This window comes from Zootoca vivipara, chromosome Z1 (assembly GCF_965207765.1).
Source record: "Zootoca vivipara chromosome Z1, rZooViv2.hap1.1, whole genome shotgun sequence".
Classification (NCBI taxonomy): Eukaryota; Metazoa; Chordata; class Lepidosauria; order Squamata; family Lacertidae; genus Zootoca; species Zootoca vivipara.
In genome coordinates, this window is record NC_142583.1 from 71,497,809 (window position 1) to 71,515,504 (window position 17,696).

General features: G+C 48.6%; 1 protein-coding gene across 1 annotated transcript; it reads right to left on the reverse strand.

Moving 5' to 3' along the window:
• Positions 1 to 4,866: 4,866 nt before the first annotated feature.
• PCED1A (PC-esterase domain containing 1A) lies at positions 4,867 to 17,129 on the reverse strand. The gene is made up of 8 exons (XM_035101185.3): positions 16,998 to 17,129; positions 16,680 to 16,789; positions 15,822 to 15,901; positions 12,036 to 12,268; positions 11,177 to 11,327; positions 8,655 to 8,904; positions 7,193 to 7,417; positions 4,867 to 5,748 (listed from the first exon to the last, which is right to left on the reverse strand). Exons 2-8 carry the CDS (start codon positions 16,750 to 16,752, stop codon positions 5,513 to 5,515), a joined length of 1,248 nt encoding a protein of 415 aa, XP_034957076.3. The 5' UTR covers positions 16,753 to 16,789; positions 16,998 to 17,129; the 3' UTR covers positions 4,867 to 5,512.
• Between the last annotated feature and the right edge of the window lie 567 nt (positions 17,130 to 17,696).

Sequence of the window (17,696 nt, forward strand, 5' to 3'; positions counted from 1 at the left end):
AGGAGGAGGAGCCGCCGCCGCCGCCGCCCTTCTGTCAATCACTCTGCAAATCACGCCTCTATTAAAGGGCCCGTGTTGAGATCATTCATTCATTTTTATATTATTTTTATGTTTCTATTTTTTTATTTTTTGGGTGGCAGTGGTAAATATTTGTTATTTGTATTTTTACTTCTTTTTTGGGGGGTAATTATTGTTGTTGCTGCTGCTATTTCATTTTAAAAACAGAGAGGGTCCATTGCAAACAGCAGGTGAAAATTTTGGAAAGGTGCAAAAACTGTAAAAGCAGGCACATTGAATGAGTTGCAGCTGCCAGAGGGATTGTCAAATAACAAAATTCCGGGTAAAGAATATCCGCATTATCCGACTGCCCAAGTACAGTTCCAGGTTTGCTGCCTTGAAAACGATGGCTCTGTTGCATACATAATAAAAAGGTAAAGGTAAAGGTGCTGCTGACCATCAGGTCCAGTCGTGTCCGACTCTGGGGTTGCGGCGCTCATCTCGCTCTATAGGCCGAGGGAGCCAGCGTTTGTCCATAGACAGCTTCCGGGTCGTGTGGCCAGCATGACAAAGCTGCTTCTGGCGAACCAGAGCAGCACATGGAAACGCCATTTACCTTCCTGCTGGAGCGGTCCCTATTTATCTACTTGCACTTTGATGTGCTTTCGAACTGCTAGGTTGACAGCAGCTGGGACAGAGCAACGGGAGCCCACCCCATCGTGGGGATTCGAACCGCCGACCTTCTGATCAGCAAGCTTTAGACTCTGTGGTTTAACCCACAGCACCACCTGGGTCCCTGCATACGTAATAAACGAGTGCCAAATCATATTTGCTGTCAGAAGTGTCTGGAGCTTCTAGTCCTTGTTGAGATGTCAGATTCTGCATATGAGATCACTTCTGAGCAGGCATGCAGAACAGGACTGAGCTGTAAATAAGTAACTCCCCGTCGCCTCCACCCCTCATTTGCAGTGCAACAGCCAGGACAAGTTGTACAGTTATAATTTAGCTGTGGTCTAAACCACAGAGCCTAGGGCTTGCCGATCAAGTTGGCAGTTCGAATCCCCGTGACGGGGTGTGCTCCCATTGCTCAGTCAATGCTCCTGCCAACCTAGCAGATTGAAAGCACGTCAAAGTGCAAGTAGATAAATAGGTACCGCTCTGGCAGGAAGTTAAAGGGCGTTTCCGTGTGCTGCTCTGGTTCGCTGTACGCCGGGTCCCTCGGCCAGTAAAGCGAGACGAGCGCCGCAACCCCAGAGTCGTCCGTGACTCGACCTAATGGTCAGAGGTCCCTTTACCTTTACCTTTACCTTTACCTATCATGTTATTTCTTACATTTCTTTATTGTCACAACCACCCTGCAAGGCAGGTTAGGCTAAGAGGCCCAAGTGGCTGACCCAAGATTCATGGTTGACATAGGACTAGAACGCCAGCCTCCCACATTTTAGCCCAAGCCCTCTGACCGCTACACCTCACTGTCTAAGGCTGATAAGAGCTTGAGTCCAACAACATCCAGAGAGGTGGAGGCTCCCCATTCTCCCTTTATGCCCTCCTATTTTTTTAGCCCCTCAGTTTCCCAGTTAAGCCTGCTCTTCCTTTACTGTAGAGATGGGGATCCTCCAGAGGTGGTTGTGGGGCTACAGCTCCACTCACTCCAGACCTCCATGTCTTGCTTTTCAGCTAGATCTACTGTTATTGGTGCATGTATGTGGGTAAATGCCCCAACCATCTTGGCTGTGGGTCCTGGAAGACCAGCTCCCTGGCTTGCTGGCCTTTGTCCACCTGGTCTGGGAGGGCAGGGCCTCGACTGACTCCAACTGCAAAAGCCCAGGCTGCTGAACAGACTCTTGGCCTGGGTGCTGTTTAGCAGGATGGCGTTGGGGATTCTTCTCGTTGGAGATAATAATTCTTTCCCCTTATGATTTATATGGTAATTGCATGATTTGCTTGTTCACTTTTAAATGCATTCTATTCAGTGCTTTTTTTTCTGAGGGTCCTCAAGGTTCTGCAGTATTGGGACCCCTTTTTTCTAGAAAAAAAGCACTGGTTTTATTTGTTATGACTATTTTGGTTACGTTTGCAAATTGTTTTTAAAATCTTTGCTTGTTAGAACCATGTTCAAGGAGGGTTACGCTCGTGGAAATGCAAGTAAAAAGAGGAGCAGCAGGAAGTTTATAATAATAATAAAAATTATTATTTGTACCCTGCCCATCTGGCTGAGTCTCCCCAGCCACTCTGGACGGCTCCCAATCGAATATTAAAACAATACAGCACTAAATATTAAAAACTTCCCTAAACAGGGCTACCTTCAGGGCATTCCAGAGCGGGTGCCACTACCGAGAAGGCCCTGTCTGGTTCCCTGTAACCTCACTTCTCGCAATGAGGGAACCGCCAGAAGGCCCTCGGAGCTGGACCTCAGTGTCCGGGCTGAACGATGGGGGTGGAGATGCTCCTTCAGGTATACAGGACCAAGGCCGTTTAGGGCTTTAAAGGTCAGTACCAACACTTTGAATTGTGCTTGGAAACGTACTGGCAGCCAGTGTAGATCTCTCAGGACCGGTGTTATGTGGTCTCGGCGGCCACTCCCAGTCACCATTCTGGCTGCCGCATTCTAGATTAATTGCAGTTTCCGGGTCACCTTCAAAGGTAGCCCCACTTAGATTACTCTGATACCTTCTTTCGGAGTGGCATAACGTGTTCTCCTTGACATTCCACTGCACGTTACAAACCTTGCACACCATTCTCTTGAAACTGCAGCACCTCGTGTTTTCAGTGTTATTGTTTATTGAACGCTACTGCTCCCCCTCCTTGCAAGGATCAAACAATTTTTAAAAAATGCTTCGCTCTGCAGCAAACTGAACCACCGCTCCTTGGTCTTCCCGCAGCTCACCTTCTCCAGAGCGACCCTAGGAGCCAATCCTCAGTGCCTCCCATCAGCACAAAAAAGGGTGAGAAGCAGAATAGGCACCTGCTTAGGGCATCGAGAGAAGCGCCACAGAAATTTCCCATTGGCAGATTTTTAACATCAATGGTCACCAACTGCTCAGCTGAGTGGTCATATTCTCTGAAGTATATTAAAAATCCCAACAGAACTACTATGCAACAAGGGAGGCTGTGTACCTTTTCTCTACTAAGCGTAGAAGCAGATATGTTACATAGGATTAGTTTTGAGGATGAAAGACTTTGCAATTAGAAAAAGTAGATTCTGCCCCCCCCCCAAAAAAAACTGATAAAAATAAAGTGGAAATTTACAAAAATAAACATGTTCTCTTACTGTAGGTTTGGTTTCAAAAATTAACATTTTATTGTTCCGTTTATTATTGTTTCTATTTTGAATTCAATATATATATATATATGGGGGTGCCAAAATCTTTTAAGTGCTTAGGACCTCTAAAGGTCTTAATCCAGCTGCCCTTTCATGCTGGTTGGGTGACTCTGGGCCACTGGACAGAGGGACTGTGCAGCAGAGATAGTAAGGGCGTTTGACCACCACCAACTGGGCATCCCCAGACCACTACACCTCTGCTAAAAATGTGCGGGCCCCCTTCAGTTCCAACGTACATGTCTTTTCCAACCTCTACATCTCTTTGTTGCTGGTTTTATCTTTGCTCAGCTAGGACTTTGCAGCAATCCAAAAACCTTTTAAGAGATGCAGACCAAGGGCGGGGTTACGCACGACCCCAGCAGCCATCTTCCTTTCAGACCATATTTAACTCCCTGGAGAGAGCAACCACCAGTTCTCTCCAGCCGAGTCTCACAGGTTGTACAAAAACAGTGTGTGATGCTCCACAATGACTCCCTCCTCACTGCCACCTGCGTGTCACAGGTACAGTGGTACCTCAGTTTACAAACACCTCGGTTTACGAAATTTCAGTTTACGAACACTCCTAACCCGGAGGTTAGTAAACCAAGGTGCCCGAGGCCTACTGAGCGTCCGATGCCTTCGGGGAGGCCGGGCCTTCGCTCCGATGGCTCCTGGAGGCCCGGAGAAGAGTTTTGGATTTGGATTTGATATCCCGCTTTATCACTACCCGAAGGAGTCTCAAAGCGGCTAACAATCTCCTTTCCTCTCCTCTCCCACAACAGACACCCTGTGAGGTGAGTGGGGGTGAGAGACTTCAGAGAAGTGTGACTACCGGTAGCCCAAGGTCACCCAGCAGCTGCATGTGGAGGAGTGGAGACTCGAACCCGGTTCCCCAGATTACGAGTCTACCGCTCTTAACCACTACACCACACTGGCTCTCATTGAGGAGCAAAGGCCCGGCCTCCCCGAAGGCATCGGAGCGAAGGCCAAACCTCCCCGAAGACACCGGAGCGTCAGATACCTTCAGGGAGGCCGGGACTTTGTTCTGATACCTCCCAGAGGCCGGGGAGCGCTTCCGCGACTGGGTTGCAGCCATGGAAGCGCTCCGTTAAATTGCTGCTTCAAGGGGTTTTTTCATCGTCTAAAACGAATTAATCCACTTTCCATTACTTTCAATGGAAAAGTTTGCTTCGGTTTATGAATGCTTTGGTTTATGAACAGACTTCCGGAACCAATTGTGTTCATAAAGCGAGGTACCACTGTAGTGAAAAGCAAGGTGGTTCTCCCGAGAGAAAAGTGACTGGAATATCCAAGTTCTAGTTACAGGTAGGTAGCCGTGTTGGTCTGCCGTAGTCGAAACAAAATTTAAAAATTCCTTCCAGTAGCACCTTAGAGACCAAGTAAGTTTGGGTACCAATGACAAACTTAGTTGGTCTCTACGGTGCTACTGGAAGGATTTTTTTAAATTTTGTTTGGAATATCCAAGGACACTTTGCTGTAATATTCAAAGCCCACCCTTTACAGAAACCTCCGATGACACAAACCACAGGTGGAACAGGGGCTTCTGCAGTTTCTTTTAATTAGGAGTTGTATAAAACAAACAAACACAAAAATACCCCACCCAGGTTTCAAACTGTTACAACACACACACACACACACACACACACACACACACACACACACACACAAAACAACCTTCCCACCATGGCGCAACATTAGCCGACTCCTGCAAGCAGGATTTTTGGGGAAGGGGAGGCTTCTCCTGGTAGGATTCCTTCTGTGCTTCCAGGAGGGAATTTAAATGCGGGTGGAGGGGGGAAACAGGGGAGAAGCCCCCAGATCCAGCTACCTGGCTGGCTCTCTGAGCGATGCACGGGGGGGGGGGGCAGGAACTCACCTTCCCCTGGGAAAAGAAGAAGTCCGAAGGTTGAGTCAGTGCTATAAACACACAAACCAGCCGAGGCGCTGGCAACGGGAGCACAGCACCACACACCCTCTGAACCTCCATGTCTCAAAGAAGGACTTTGTGTCAACATGTAAAAAAATTAAGACACCACAAAACACAAAAAAGGACCGACGGCTGCCAGGACCAAACCTCTGGGCTATAGGCAGACATGACGGAAACTTAAGCCCACGGACACAAAAGACCAGCTCTGTCTCGGCGAGACGGGGAATCCACATGGCGCAAGTCCTTTGCCAGACCCGAGGCGGCTTTCAATAGCGCTGGGAGGGCACGGGGCAGAACTTCCGGTAGGGGGTCTTGTCTCTCGGGTAGAAGCACGGATAGCGCATGACGTAGCTGTCGTGGCGCCCACCGACGCGGCTCCTCCTCCGCTGGCGCCAGGAGCGCGGGGGGCTGTTCTCCTCATCGTGGGAGGGGTAAGCGAAGAAGGGGTCCAGGACGGGCGCGGAGTCGCCGCCCAGGTGGCGGAAGTCGTGAAGCGCCGCAGCTGAGAACAAAAGAAAGTGGGAGAACGAAGTAATAAGGACGTCACAAGAGGCTGGCTGAATCAGGGCTGTCGAGCCCAGCATCCCGGGTGTGTGACCATATGTCTAAATGGAAAGCCGGCAAGCAGTATCCGAGCACAAGAGCACTTTTCCTTCCTGTTGTTTCCAGCAACTGGCATTCAGAAGCATTTAACATGGACCGAAAATTTCTTTATCCATCGACTTCCCGCCCTCCCCTTCCATGGTTTCCATTATTTACCCTTGCATATTTCACATACAGGTGAAACTCGGAAAATTAGAATATCGTCGAAAAGTGCATTTATTTCAGTAATGCAACTTAAAAGGTGAAACCAATATATGGGATAGATGCATGACATGCAAAGCAAGATAAGTCAAGCCTTTATTTGTTGTAATTATTTGTCGTTAGACGGGTCAATTATAAAAGGAATGTAACTAATGAAATGTAATAGCGCTGTTTATTTTTGTATTATTGTAACTATTTGTTTTCTTACTGTGGAATTCCCAAAAGAAAGCATTTGTAAAAATTAAAATTAAAATAAAAAATAATAAGTTGCATTACTGAAATAAATGCACTTTTCGACGATACTCTAATTTTCCGAGTTTTACCTGTATACTGCTCAATGCATCCATTTTAACCTATTGATCTTAATAATGAACCTTGTTGCTCCTATTTCAAGTCCTGCTCGCATTTTCATCTCACTCCATGAAAGGTTTCCAGTCCTCGAGGATATTTTTTGTCCTTTTGCTCTCTAACCTTTGCTTTCAATCTTGCCAATTCCCCGTACTCCATCCGTTTCAAGGCCCAATTGCCATCTAAAGCCAGTGGCTGTCGCTGCCTCCTGCGGGAGGGAGTTCCACAGATGTAACTGCACACTCCGCGAGGAAGGCCTTTCTATTTAACCTCCCCTGAATCTTACAACCCTCTCCTCCGTTGGACACCCATCAGTCCATCAGTTCCAACATCAAGAAAGAGAGAGGAAAAACCTTTTCTTGGCCCATCGGTAACTTTAAGACCATCCATGCCTCTCACTTGCCTTTTCTCTGAACTAAAAAGTCCCAGATGCTGCAAATTTTCCTCAGTCCCTCCATCACACTAGCCCAGGCATCCCCAAACTTCGGCCCTCCAGATGTTTTGGACTACAATTCCCACCATCCCTGACCACTGGTCCTGTTAGCTAGGGATCATGGGAGTTGTAGGCCAAAACATCTGGAGGGCCGCAGTTTGGGGGTGCCTGCGCTAGCCCTTTTCCAAACCCTGCCTTCCTGGCCTGCAGCAAAAAATTGCACCAGCTGCTCTGCATCCCTGCCCAAATTCAGTGGTGAGGGCAGGTAGGCCTAATGTCAAATCCGCCTCGGCTGGGGAGGATGCCAGAACCCCAAAGGATTCTGGGAAGCGTGGGAGAAAGAGCAGGATTGAGGACATACCATCCATGTGGGGCGTCAGGAAGTGGGAGTCCTCAAAGCTGCGGAATCCAGAGAGGGGCTCGGACGGCCCCCAGTTGCGGGGAACGAGGACTGAGTCGTCGTAAAACTGGGGGACACGGGGGTAAGGTGGCGGGCGTGCGTCACGAGGGCCGGGGAACAGCTGGGAATCGTCAAGTCGGGACAGCGATGGCGGCAAAGGTGTCCCTGGCATATTCCACGCGGGCTCTGCGGAACGAAGGGCGAGGGCAATTCAATATTGATCCAGAGCAGATTCCAACGTATAGTTAGCAGAGTAAAAACTTAAACACGTTGCAGGATTCCCAAAAAATAGACCAGAGACAATTAATGTTTCATCCAGCAGAGCTTTCCTGCTACTGAAGGCAAATGAGCAGAATGGTCACAAATCCAATACATTCAGGATTGGCACTGTCCAGTTGCAGCAGACTTAACTTAAACTTACAATAATGTATAATAAGACTAAAACCTTAATAACAACAACAACAACAATAATTTATTTTTTATGCCCCGCCCAGCTAGCTGGGTTTCCTCAGCCACTCTGGGCGGCTTCCAACACAGTAATAATAATAATAATAATAATAATAATAATAATAATAATTTATTATTTATACCCCGCCCATCTGACCGGGTCTCCACAGCCACTCTGGGCGGCTTCCAACAAAAGAATAAAACACAATAATCTATTAAACATTAAAAGCCTCCCTGAACAGGGCTGCCTTCAGATGTCTTCTAAAAGTCTGGTAGTTGTTTTCCTTTTTGACATCTGTTGGGAGGGCGTTCCACAGGGCAGGCGCCACCACCGAGAAGGCCCTCTGCCTAGTTCCCTGCAACTTGGCTTCTCGCAACGAGGGAACCGCAGTATTTAACAGTATTAAAATACAATAATCTATTAAACATTAAAAGCTTGCCAATAAAGGGCTGCCTTCAGATGTCCTCTAAAAGTCTTAACACTATACAGTGGTACCTTGTTTGTCAAACTTAATCCGTTCAGCTCCTGGAACCATTCAGAAACTAAGGCACGGCTTCCAAATGACTGCAGGGTTTGCGGCTTTTGGGAGCCAATTTGTTCGGGAGCCAAGCCGTTCGACAACCAAGGTACCACTGTATACAGAACACCACACCAGACAGAAAGAGACAAAAAGAGAGAAAGTGGAAACCCAGGCTCCTTCTAGCCTTATTATTATGCTCAGCATGACCTTGACAGAAGAGATAAGAGAACCAGTTGAAGCCAGCTGTGCTCAGTTTCTCTGAAGGAATAACCCAAACATCAGGAACCTTCTGCTTGCTTCTTTCACACAGAGAAGCTTCCAGAACCCTCTTGAATTAATTAGAACAGGAAAGACCTCTACACATCAGATCAATGCTTTCTGCACTAAGAAAGGCAAACTCCCTTCCCTGCAGTGGAAAGAGCCAGAAGCGCGCTGGGATCCTGCCGCTCACTCACCATCCGGGCTCCGACTCCTGCTCGGCAGCACCACGCACCAGGCATCTGCCACGTGCGCCAGAAGCAGGTTGGTGATCCTGCGATGCACTACGTTGTTCCAGTGGACGCCGTCCTTGACCCGGTTCCGCAGGTCGAAGCGGAAGTGGAAGTGGAGGTCCAGGACGTCAAAGAGGTGAAAGCCGGCCAAAGTGGCGCCGTAGAAGTTGCCCTCAATCACGTCGTTGCGGAGGGTCTTGTTTAAGTGCTGCAGCTGGGCACAGAAAGTAAAAGGTAAAGGTAAAGGACCCCTTGGGCTCCTTGATCACTGCAGATGGTGACAGCAGTCACGAAATTAAAAGACGCCTGCTTCTTGGGAGAAAAGCAATGACAAACCTAGACAGCATCTTAAAAAGCAGAGACATTACCTTGCCGACAAAGGTCCGTATAGTTAAAGCTATGGTTTTCCCAGTAGTGATGTATGGAAGTGAGAGCTGGACCATAAAGAAGGCTGATCGCCGAAGAATGGATGCTTTTGAATTATGGTGCTGGAGGAGACTCTTGAGAGTCCCATGGACTGCAAGAAGATCAAACCTATCCATTCTGAAGGAAATCAGCCCTGAGTGCTCACTGGAAGGACAGATCCTGAAGCTGAGGCTCCAATACTTTGGCCACCTCATGAGAAGAGAAGACTCCCTGGAAAAGACCCTGATGTTGGGAAAGATTGAGGGCACAAGGAGAAGGGGACGACAGAGGACGAGATGGTTGGACAGTGTTCTCGAAGCTACAAACATGAGTTTGACCAAACTGCGGGAGGCAGTGCAAGACAGGAGTGCCTGGCGTGCTCTGGTCCATGGGGTCACGAAGAGTCGGACACGACTAAACGACTAAACAACAACAACAATGGACCCCTGGCAGTTAAGTCTAGTTGCAGATGACTCTGGCGTTATGGCGTTCATCTCGCTTTACAGGCTGAGGGAGCTGGCGGTTTTTCTGGATCATGTGGCCAGCATGACTAAGCTGCTTCTGGCACAACGGAACACCTAAACAAGAGCACCGCACAGAAATGCCGTTTTACCTTCCCGCCGGAGCAGTACCCATTTATCTACTTGCACTTTTTGGCGTGCTTTCGAACTGCTAGGTTGGCAGGAGCTGGGACTGAGCAATGGGAGCTCACCCCATCATGGGATTCGAACCGCCAACCTTCTGATCGGCAAGCCCAAGAGGCTCCGTGGTTTAGACCACAGCGCCACCCGCGTCCCCAGAAGGGAAAGGAGAGAGCAAAACTGAGCTCAGAAGCGACGTCCCGACTGCTGGATCAGGGCATATATGGCCCACCGAGTCCACCATCCTGTTCATCTGGCCAACCAGATGCGTGCAGGAAACTCGCAAGCAGGATCCAAGCACAAGAGACATGCTCTCCCCTCCTGTGGCTTCCAGCAACTGGGATTCAGAAGCATTGCTGCCTCCGACTGTGGAGGCAGAGCAGCGTTCGGAATTAGCCAGGCGCCGGGCGCATTTTCCACTACTTGCAACCAAGTGAAGATGCCAGGATGGCACCTGTTATCTCCACCACCTGGGAATCCTTGGATCTGGGCTCTTTCTGCACACTGATACCCCATCCTGTAGAATTCTATCCGTTATATTTTATCTGCACAGTCGAAATGAATTTCAGGAACCAAAATGCTTTATAGTTCATTGGTGTTGCTTGTCTTCAATTACCCCCCACCCCACTGCCGTGCTCACAGTGAAGAATATTCCTACATTATGAATGGTCCATGTCACCATTAAGAAAAAGAGGTCGGAACAGGCCGACATCTATGTGGGCTGTCCCTGGATGAAGTGACTTTTCTTCTTTACGTTCTCAAAGTTCTTATCCGAGCTCAAGGTTGTCATCTGAACTAGCCGGTCGTCTAACTGAGAATCAATCACAGTTGGTCCATCGAATGAAAAATAAGAGTTTACCCCAAAATACTTTAGAAATGTACAGTGGTACCTTGGTTCTCAAACACCTTGGTACTCAAACAACGTGGAACCCATATACTGCAAAACCAGAAGAAAGTGTTCCGGTTTGCAAACTCTTGGCAGCCGAATGTGCTCTGTTTTGAGTGCCACACTTCTGTTTTGAGTGTTACGCCGAGGTCTGTCTTTTTTGCTATTTATTTTGTGTTTTTGTGGCGGTGTGTGTGTGTGACTGTGTGGAACCCAGTTCAGCTACTGATTGATTGTGCGACTACAGTACATTATTTATTGCTTTCGTTTTATGGATCAATGGTCTCGTCAGATAGTAAAATTCATGTCAAATTGCTGTTTTAGGGGTTGTATTTAAAAATCTGGAACGGATTAATCCCTTTTGCGTTACCTTCTATGGGAAAGCGCGCCTTGGTTTTGGAACGCTTTGGTTTTGGAACGGATTTTCAGAATGGATTAGGTTTGAGAACGAAGGGGACACTGTATCCGAGTTTCTAACACTGAGCAGAACATAGCCATCATAGTCAGCTCTCACACATCCCAGAACCCAGAAGGGCATCCCCGCCTCCCCTTACCTCCGGAATAAGGAAGCCCCCCGTCACCCTGCGCCCTAGAGGCATGGTCATGTTCCAGATGACCAAGCAGGAGGCGGGGAGGACGGCATCCAGCCGGTTGAAGACCATCTCCAGGTTCTGGCGATATTCCTTCATGGAAGACGGCCCGTACCTGCCCAGAGAGAAGAGAACAGCACCAGCGTCAGGCCACAGCAGAGAACCCTTGGCTGAGCCAGGAGATTTTAGGGATCAGGCTGGGGAGTACTGGGGAGGAAATAACATAATTGTGGAATCCTAGAGTTGGAATCCTAGGATAATTGTGGAAGCCTAGAGTTGTAGGGACCCAGGTGGCGCTGTGGGTTAAACCACAGTCTAGGGCTTGCTGATCAGAAGGTCGGCTGTTCGAATCCCTGCGACGGGGTGAGCTCCCGTTGCTCGGTCCCAGCTCCTGCGAACCTAGCAGTTCGAAAGCACGTCAAAGTGCAAGTAGATAAATAGGGACCGCTCCAGCGGGAAGGTAAACGGCGTTTCTGTGTGCTGCTCTGGTTCGCCAGAAGCTATGCTGGCCAGATGACCTGGAAGCTGTCTGTGGACAAACGCCGGCTCCCTCGGCCTATAGAGCGAGATGAGCGCCGCAACCCCAGAGTCGGACACGACTGGACCTGATGGTCAGGGGCCCCTTTACCTAGTGTTGGAAGGGACCCAGAGGGCCATCCACTCCAACCCCCGGCAACGCAGGAATCTTTTGCCCAACGTAGGGCTCGAATCCACAGCCCGGTGATTAAGATTCTCGCGCTCTACCGACCGAGCTATCCCAGTGCGCACCACCTACAATAACATCACAACAAACGCAACTCTGCTGGCAGGTCCACAGGCCTACCGAGAAACGTCCCAGACGCAGGAATTGAGGACCAAGACATCAGGTTGCGGTCCGGCTTGGAAGTCTTCCAGAATGCTCTCCACGTACTCCGAGTAGACGCGCGTGAGGAAGTAGAAGCGGACAAGGTGGTGGCTGGTACGATACTGGCGGACCTCGCGGTAACGGGTGCCATTGTGGAGGGAGTCCAGCACCCCTCCCTCCACCAAGTGGTCGTCTTCGAAGCGCAGCTCCCCCTGCAGAGATTTGGGTGGAGACAGAAAGCCGTCAGAAATATCCCCCCTGGGGTGCTAAGGATGCAAAGAAAGTCCTGCAGGATCAATCCAATGGGGTTGGAGGGGGGCTGTTATTGGGTTGCTTCTGTTTTGATCGCGTGTTTCGTGTTTCTGCGTTGTGATTTTACCCTGTGTGCTGCCCTGAGACTTGCGGGTATAGGGCGGTATATATAATAAATAATAAATTCGTAACAATAGTTCCCCGCCGATCTGGTTGGGTTTCCCCAGCCACTCTGGGCGGCTTCCAACAAAATATTAAAAATACATTAAAATATAGAAATTTAAATAATAATAATAATCCCTGACTACTGGCCCTCTTAGCTAGGGATCATGGGAGTTGTAGGCCAAAACATCTGGAGGGCCACAGTTTGGGGATGCCTGGTATAGACTAATTAATCGGGGCGGGAAGCCGCTGTTCTAGCATCCGTTAATTTAACGGGCTTAATGATACTAGTAATAATAATAATAAGGCCCACCTAGTCCAGCATCCTGTTCTCGAAGTGGCTAGCCAGGTGCCCCAATGCAGGCATAGGCAAACTCGGCCCTCCAGATGTTTTGGGACTACAACTCCCATCATCCCTAGCTAACAGGACCAGTGGTCGGGGAAAATGGGAATTGTAGTCCCAAAACATCTCGAGGGCCGAGTTTGCCTATGCCTGCCCCAATGGGAAATCCACAAGCAGGATTCAAACACAGGAGCAACACTCTCCCTTCCTGCGGTTTCCAGCCAGTGGGATTCAGAAGCATTGCTGCCTCAGAATGCCTTGGTTATTGGCCATCGACAGCCCTCTCCTACAGGAATCTGTCTAATCCTTTTCTAAAGGCACCCAGGCCTCCACAGTTCAGCTGTCCGCAAAGTAGCAAAGGCTAGCGTGGGACTGGAGCACAAAAGCAGCTGGGTTGGGGAAGCTGGGAGCAGGGCTGTGCACACAACCCTTTCCTGAGGTTTTGGGGAACACTGGCCGGACTGGTTCAGAGATTAGAAATAGGCTTAGAAGGAGCCTCGGGAAAATCAGCCCACATCTGTGCTACGCTTTCAAAGCAGTGTCATCCCACTTTAAACTGTGATGGTGTCCCCCAAAGAATCTGGGGAAGTGTATTTATTAATTCATTTTAAAAAAATCTGTATACAGTGGTACCTCGACTTACGAACGCCTCGACTTCCGAAGGTTTCAACTTCCGAAGTCCGCAAACCCGGAAGTATTTTTGCCGCGCGAGCGTTCTGCGCATGCGCAGAAGCGGCGCACACGGTCTGCGCATAGTGCGAAATCGCGCTTTGCGCATGCGCAAAATGGACGCATCGACTTACGAAGGATTCGACTTCCGAAGAGCGCCGCGGAACGGATCGCCTTCGTAAGTCGAAGTACCACTGTACTGTTATGCCATGCTGTTTACAGCAATAAAAACCACAGCATAAAAAGAGGAGGGATGTCTCCTTATTTATTCATTCTTTATTCACAGGCCTGGTGAAATAGTTTTCAGCTGGCGTTTGAAAGTTGGCACAGAAGGCACTCGCTGAATCTCTAGTGGCAGAGAGTTCCACAGGGCTCTGCCAATTGCACTAAAGGCTTGGTCTCTTGTCTTCCAACAAGCCTCACCAACTAGAGGCACGAACAACAATGTGGCTGCAGATATCTCAGGTATGGAGCTGTGGAATCAGGGTCCAGGCATAGTTTGTTACGGCTGTTGAGACTTGGTGGGAGACAACCACTAATCCCCTCTCAGAGCTATAACTCCCAGAGCTTCCTGGGAAGAGGGACCGATTGTTAAATGACTTGGGGAATTGTAGCACTTGAAAGAGGCACCCTTAAACTACACTTCCCAGGCTTCTCTGGGAGAAGAAGAGACTGTTTAAAAGTGCTTTATATATACAGTATGCAGAATTCATCATGCGAAAGGCTGGACTAGATGAATCCCAAGCCGGAATTAAGATTGCTGGAAGAAATATCAACAACCTCAGGTATGCAGATGACACAACCTTGATGGCAGAAAGCGAGGAGGAATTAAAGAAACTTTTAATGAGGGCGAAAGAGGGGAGCGCAAAATATGGTCTGAAGCTCAACATCAAAAAAACCAAGATCATGGCCACTGGTCCCATCACCTCCTGGCAAATAGAAGGGGAAGAAATGGAGGCAGTGAGAGATTTTACTTTCTTGGGCTCCTTGATCACTGCAGATGGTGACAGCAGTCACGAAATTAAAAGACTCCTGCTTCTTGGGAGAAAAGCAATGACAAACAGCATCTTAAAAAGCAGAGACAGCATCTTAAAAAGCAGAGACATCACCTTGCCTACAAAGGTCCGTATAGTTAAAGCTATGGTTTTCCCAGTAGTGATGTATGGAAGTGAGAGCTGGACCATAAAAAGAAGGCTGATCGCCGAAGAATTGATGCTTTTGAATTATGGTGCTGGAGGAGACTCTTGAGAGTCCCATGGACTGCAAGAAGATCAAACCTATCCATTCTGTAGGAAATCAGCCCTATGGGCTCACTGGAAGGACAGATCGTGAAGCTGAGGCTCCAATCCTTTGGCCACCTCATGAGAAGAGAAGAATCCTTGGAAAAGACCCTGATGTTGGGAAAGATTGAGGGCACTAGGAGAAGGGGACGACAGAGGACGAGATGGTGGGACAGTGTTCTCGAAGCTACGAACATGAGTTTGACCAAACTGCGGGAGGCAGTGGAAGACAGGAATGCCTGGCGTGCTATGGTCCATGGGGTCACAAAGAGTCGGACACGACTAAACGACTAAACAACAACAAGAAATATACAGTAAAGCAGATGCAATCTTGGAAGCCCCACCTCTGCTATAACAATCATTATTATTTCTATTTATTTATTTCTCTGACAGGGGCTCAAGGTAGATTAAAGAAAGGAATAAGAACCGTTAAAATATAGAAAAAACATTTTAAAAAAAACCATGGCTAGAATTAAAACTATATAGCAGAGATTCTCCAACTTGGCTCCCCAGCTGTTGTTGGACTACAACTCCCATCATCCGTAGCTAGCAAGACCAGTGGTCAGGGATGATGGGAACTGTAGTCCAAAGACAGCTGAAAAACAGCTGAAAAAGTCTGGGAAACCCTGCTATATAAAAATATATCTCTATATATTACAAATATAGATACACTATGCAGATAATTGCAATAAGAACAGCACCATTCAGTAGAAGCAGGGTCAGTTCCCTGTTGGAACAAGGTCTTTGCCTGATAGCGGAAGGACGACGACGAGGGAGCCAGTCTGGCTTCTCTAGGGAAGGAGTTCTAGAGACAGGGAGGAGCCACCATCGAGAAGGCCCCTGCCCCGCGTCCCCACCAAGCCTGCCTGTGAAGGTGGCAGGACAGAGAGAAGGGCCTCCCTCAAAGATCTGCAGACCTGGGCAGATTTGTACGAGGGGATACAGTCTTTCAGAGAGCTTTGAGCCAAGCCAGGTATTTCGGACCAGCCCTGGGGAATACAGCAGGTGTCACTTCCTCGACCCCCCACCCCCAGGTGTGGAACGGCCCCTGTCGGCTACCTTGGACTTCAGCTGGGAAGTCGTGAGCAAGGAGTTGCTCTGTAGCAGCTGGACCAGATCCTTGTACACACATCGCTGTACTGCAAGAGGAGGAGGAAACACAACAAGGAGGGAGAATTAGCCCCCGCCTTCGCCTTCCCCTCTGATCCAAGTGCAGGAGGGGTGATGCACATGCGCCTCCTGGATCAGGCCCATGGCCCATCTAGTCCAGCATCCTGTTCTCACAGCGGCCGAGCAGATGCCCCAGTGGGAAACCCCTGAGCAGGATCCGAGCACAAGACCCCTCTCCCCTCCTGAAATTCCCACGCCTTGCTGCCTCCGACTGTGGACGGCAGAGCATAGCCATCCTGGCCAATAGCCACGGATAGTTCTCTCCTCCTCCATAAATTTGTCCAATCCTCTTCCTCCCTCCTGGGGCAGGGAGTTCCAGAGTTTAACCATGCGCTGCGCAATGGACTGTATTTTTCATCTGTCCTGAATCTGCTTCGCTGGGTGTCCACAAGTCTTACGAGAGAATCATAGAGTTGGAAGAGACCGCAGGGGCCATCCAGTCCAACCCCCTGCCAAGCAGGAAACACCATCAAAGCATTCCTGACAGATGGCTGTCAAGCCTCTGCTTAAATACCTCCAAAGAAGGAGACTCCGCCACACTCCTTGGCAGCAAATTCCACTGCCGAACAGCTCTTACTGTCAGGATGTTCTTCCTAATGTTTAGGTGGAATCTAAGAGGGAGAGAAGCTTTCCTCTCTCCCCCCCTTTCTCCATTCCACCCTTCCTGGCAGAAGTTGAACGGGATCCCCAGAGTCATCTAGCCCAACCCTCCTGCCTCACCTCCTCCAGAAGCACTGACCCACTCACTTGAGTCGCCCAGGATGACCACAAACTTGTTGTGTAGGAGCTGGTGAGCTTCTTTCGAACTGAACGTCAGCATGGTTTGAGTCTTCCAGCCAAGAGTTGCCTTGCGCCTGCTGAAGAAGAGAGGACAAAGACTCGCCTGCCCAGATTGCACCAGTACAATCCCCCACCCCAAAGTCCCTGGAAGGCCGCAGAAACAAAACTCCTTCGGAATCAGCACAGCCAGGGAGGGCCTGCCCAACACAGGCCATGGATCTGAGGCCAGCCGGCACACCGATTTGGCCCATGCGGTTTCAAACCCTGAAAATCAAGGGAACTTACCTTCAGGCGTGGGTCCAATGGGGAGTATGGGGAGATTTCTGGGCGCCGGGTTGGCGACCGCCCTTTAAAAACCTTTGCCTTAGTCCATCGTTAATTCCATTTCCACCGTGTACGTTTCTGCTTCTTGCATACTGGGACAAGCAAATTTTTGTAAGAGCCCGTTACAGTCAAGCAACGTAGTTGAGATAATAGAATCAATAATAGATCAATAAAATGGGCAATCGATTTGGGGCACAATATAGAATTTGATCAATGGTCCAAACTATGGAATCAAAATATGAAATTTACTTCCTGCACGGTCTTAAAGGAAAACATCATGAAAATGATGTGTCGCTGGCATTTAACACCGGTCAGATTATCAAAAATGTATAGAATGAGAGATAAAAGATGTTGGAAATGTAAAAAAGTTGAAGGAGATTATTGCCATCTGTGGTGGCTGTGTGATATAGTTAAGGGATTCTGGGAACAAATTTACAATGAATTAAAAAGAATATTACAGAATATTAGGTATGGTGGGAAAAGAGATAAATAAAAAGGATCATAGACTATTTTTATACGCTACCACAGCAGCTAGAATGATCTTAGCGCAGAAATGGAAAACAACAGAAGTTCCAACGATTGAGGAATGGAGAACAAAATTAATAGAAATATGGAGTTGGCAAAATTGACGGCAAGGATAAGAGATAAAAAAGATCAAAG

Excerpts from the sequence above, each read along its gene's own strand:
- PCED1A (XM_035101185.3), bottom strand. The coding sequence starts at position 16,752 with ATGCTGACGTTCAGTTCGAAAGAAGCTCACCAGCTCCTACACAACAAG. Across the intron at positions 15,902-16,679 it reads GGTCATCCTGGGCGACTCAA|TACAGCGATGTGTGTACAAG; the intron begins GTGAGTGGGTCA and ends CTCCTCTTGCAG. Across the intron at positions 8,905-11,176 it reads GGGGCTTCCTTATTCCGGAG|CTGCAGCACTTAAACAAGAC; the intron begins GTAAGGGGAGGC and ends TTCTGTGCCCAG.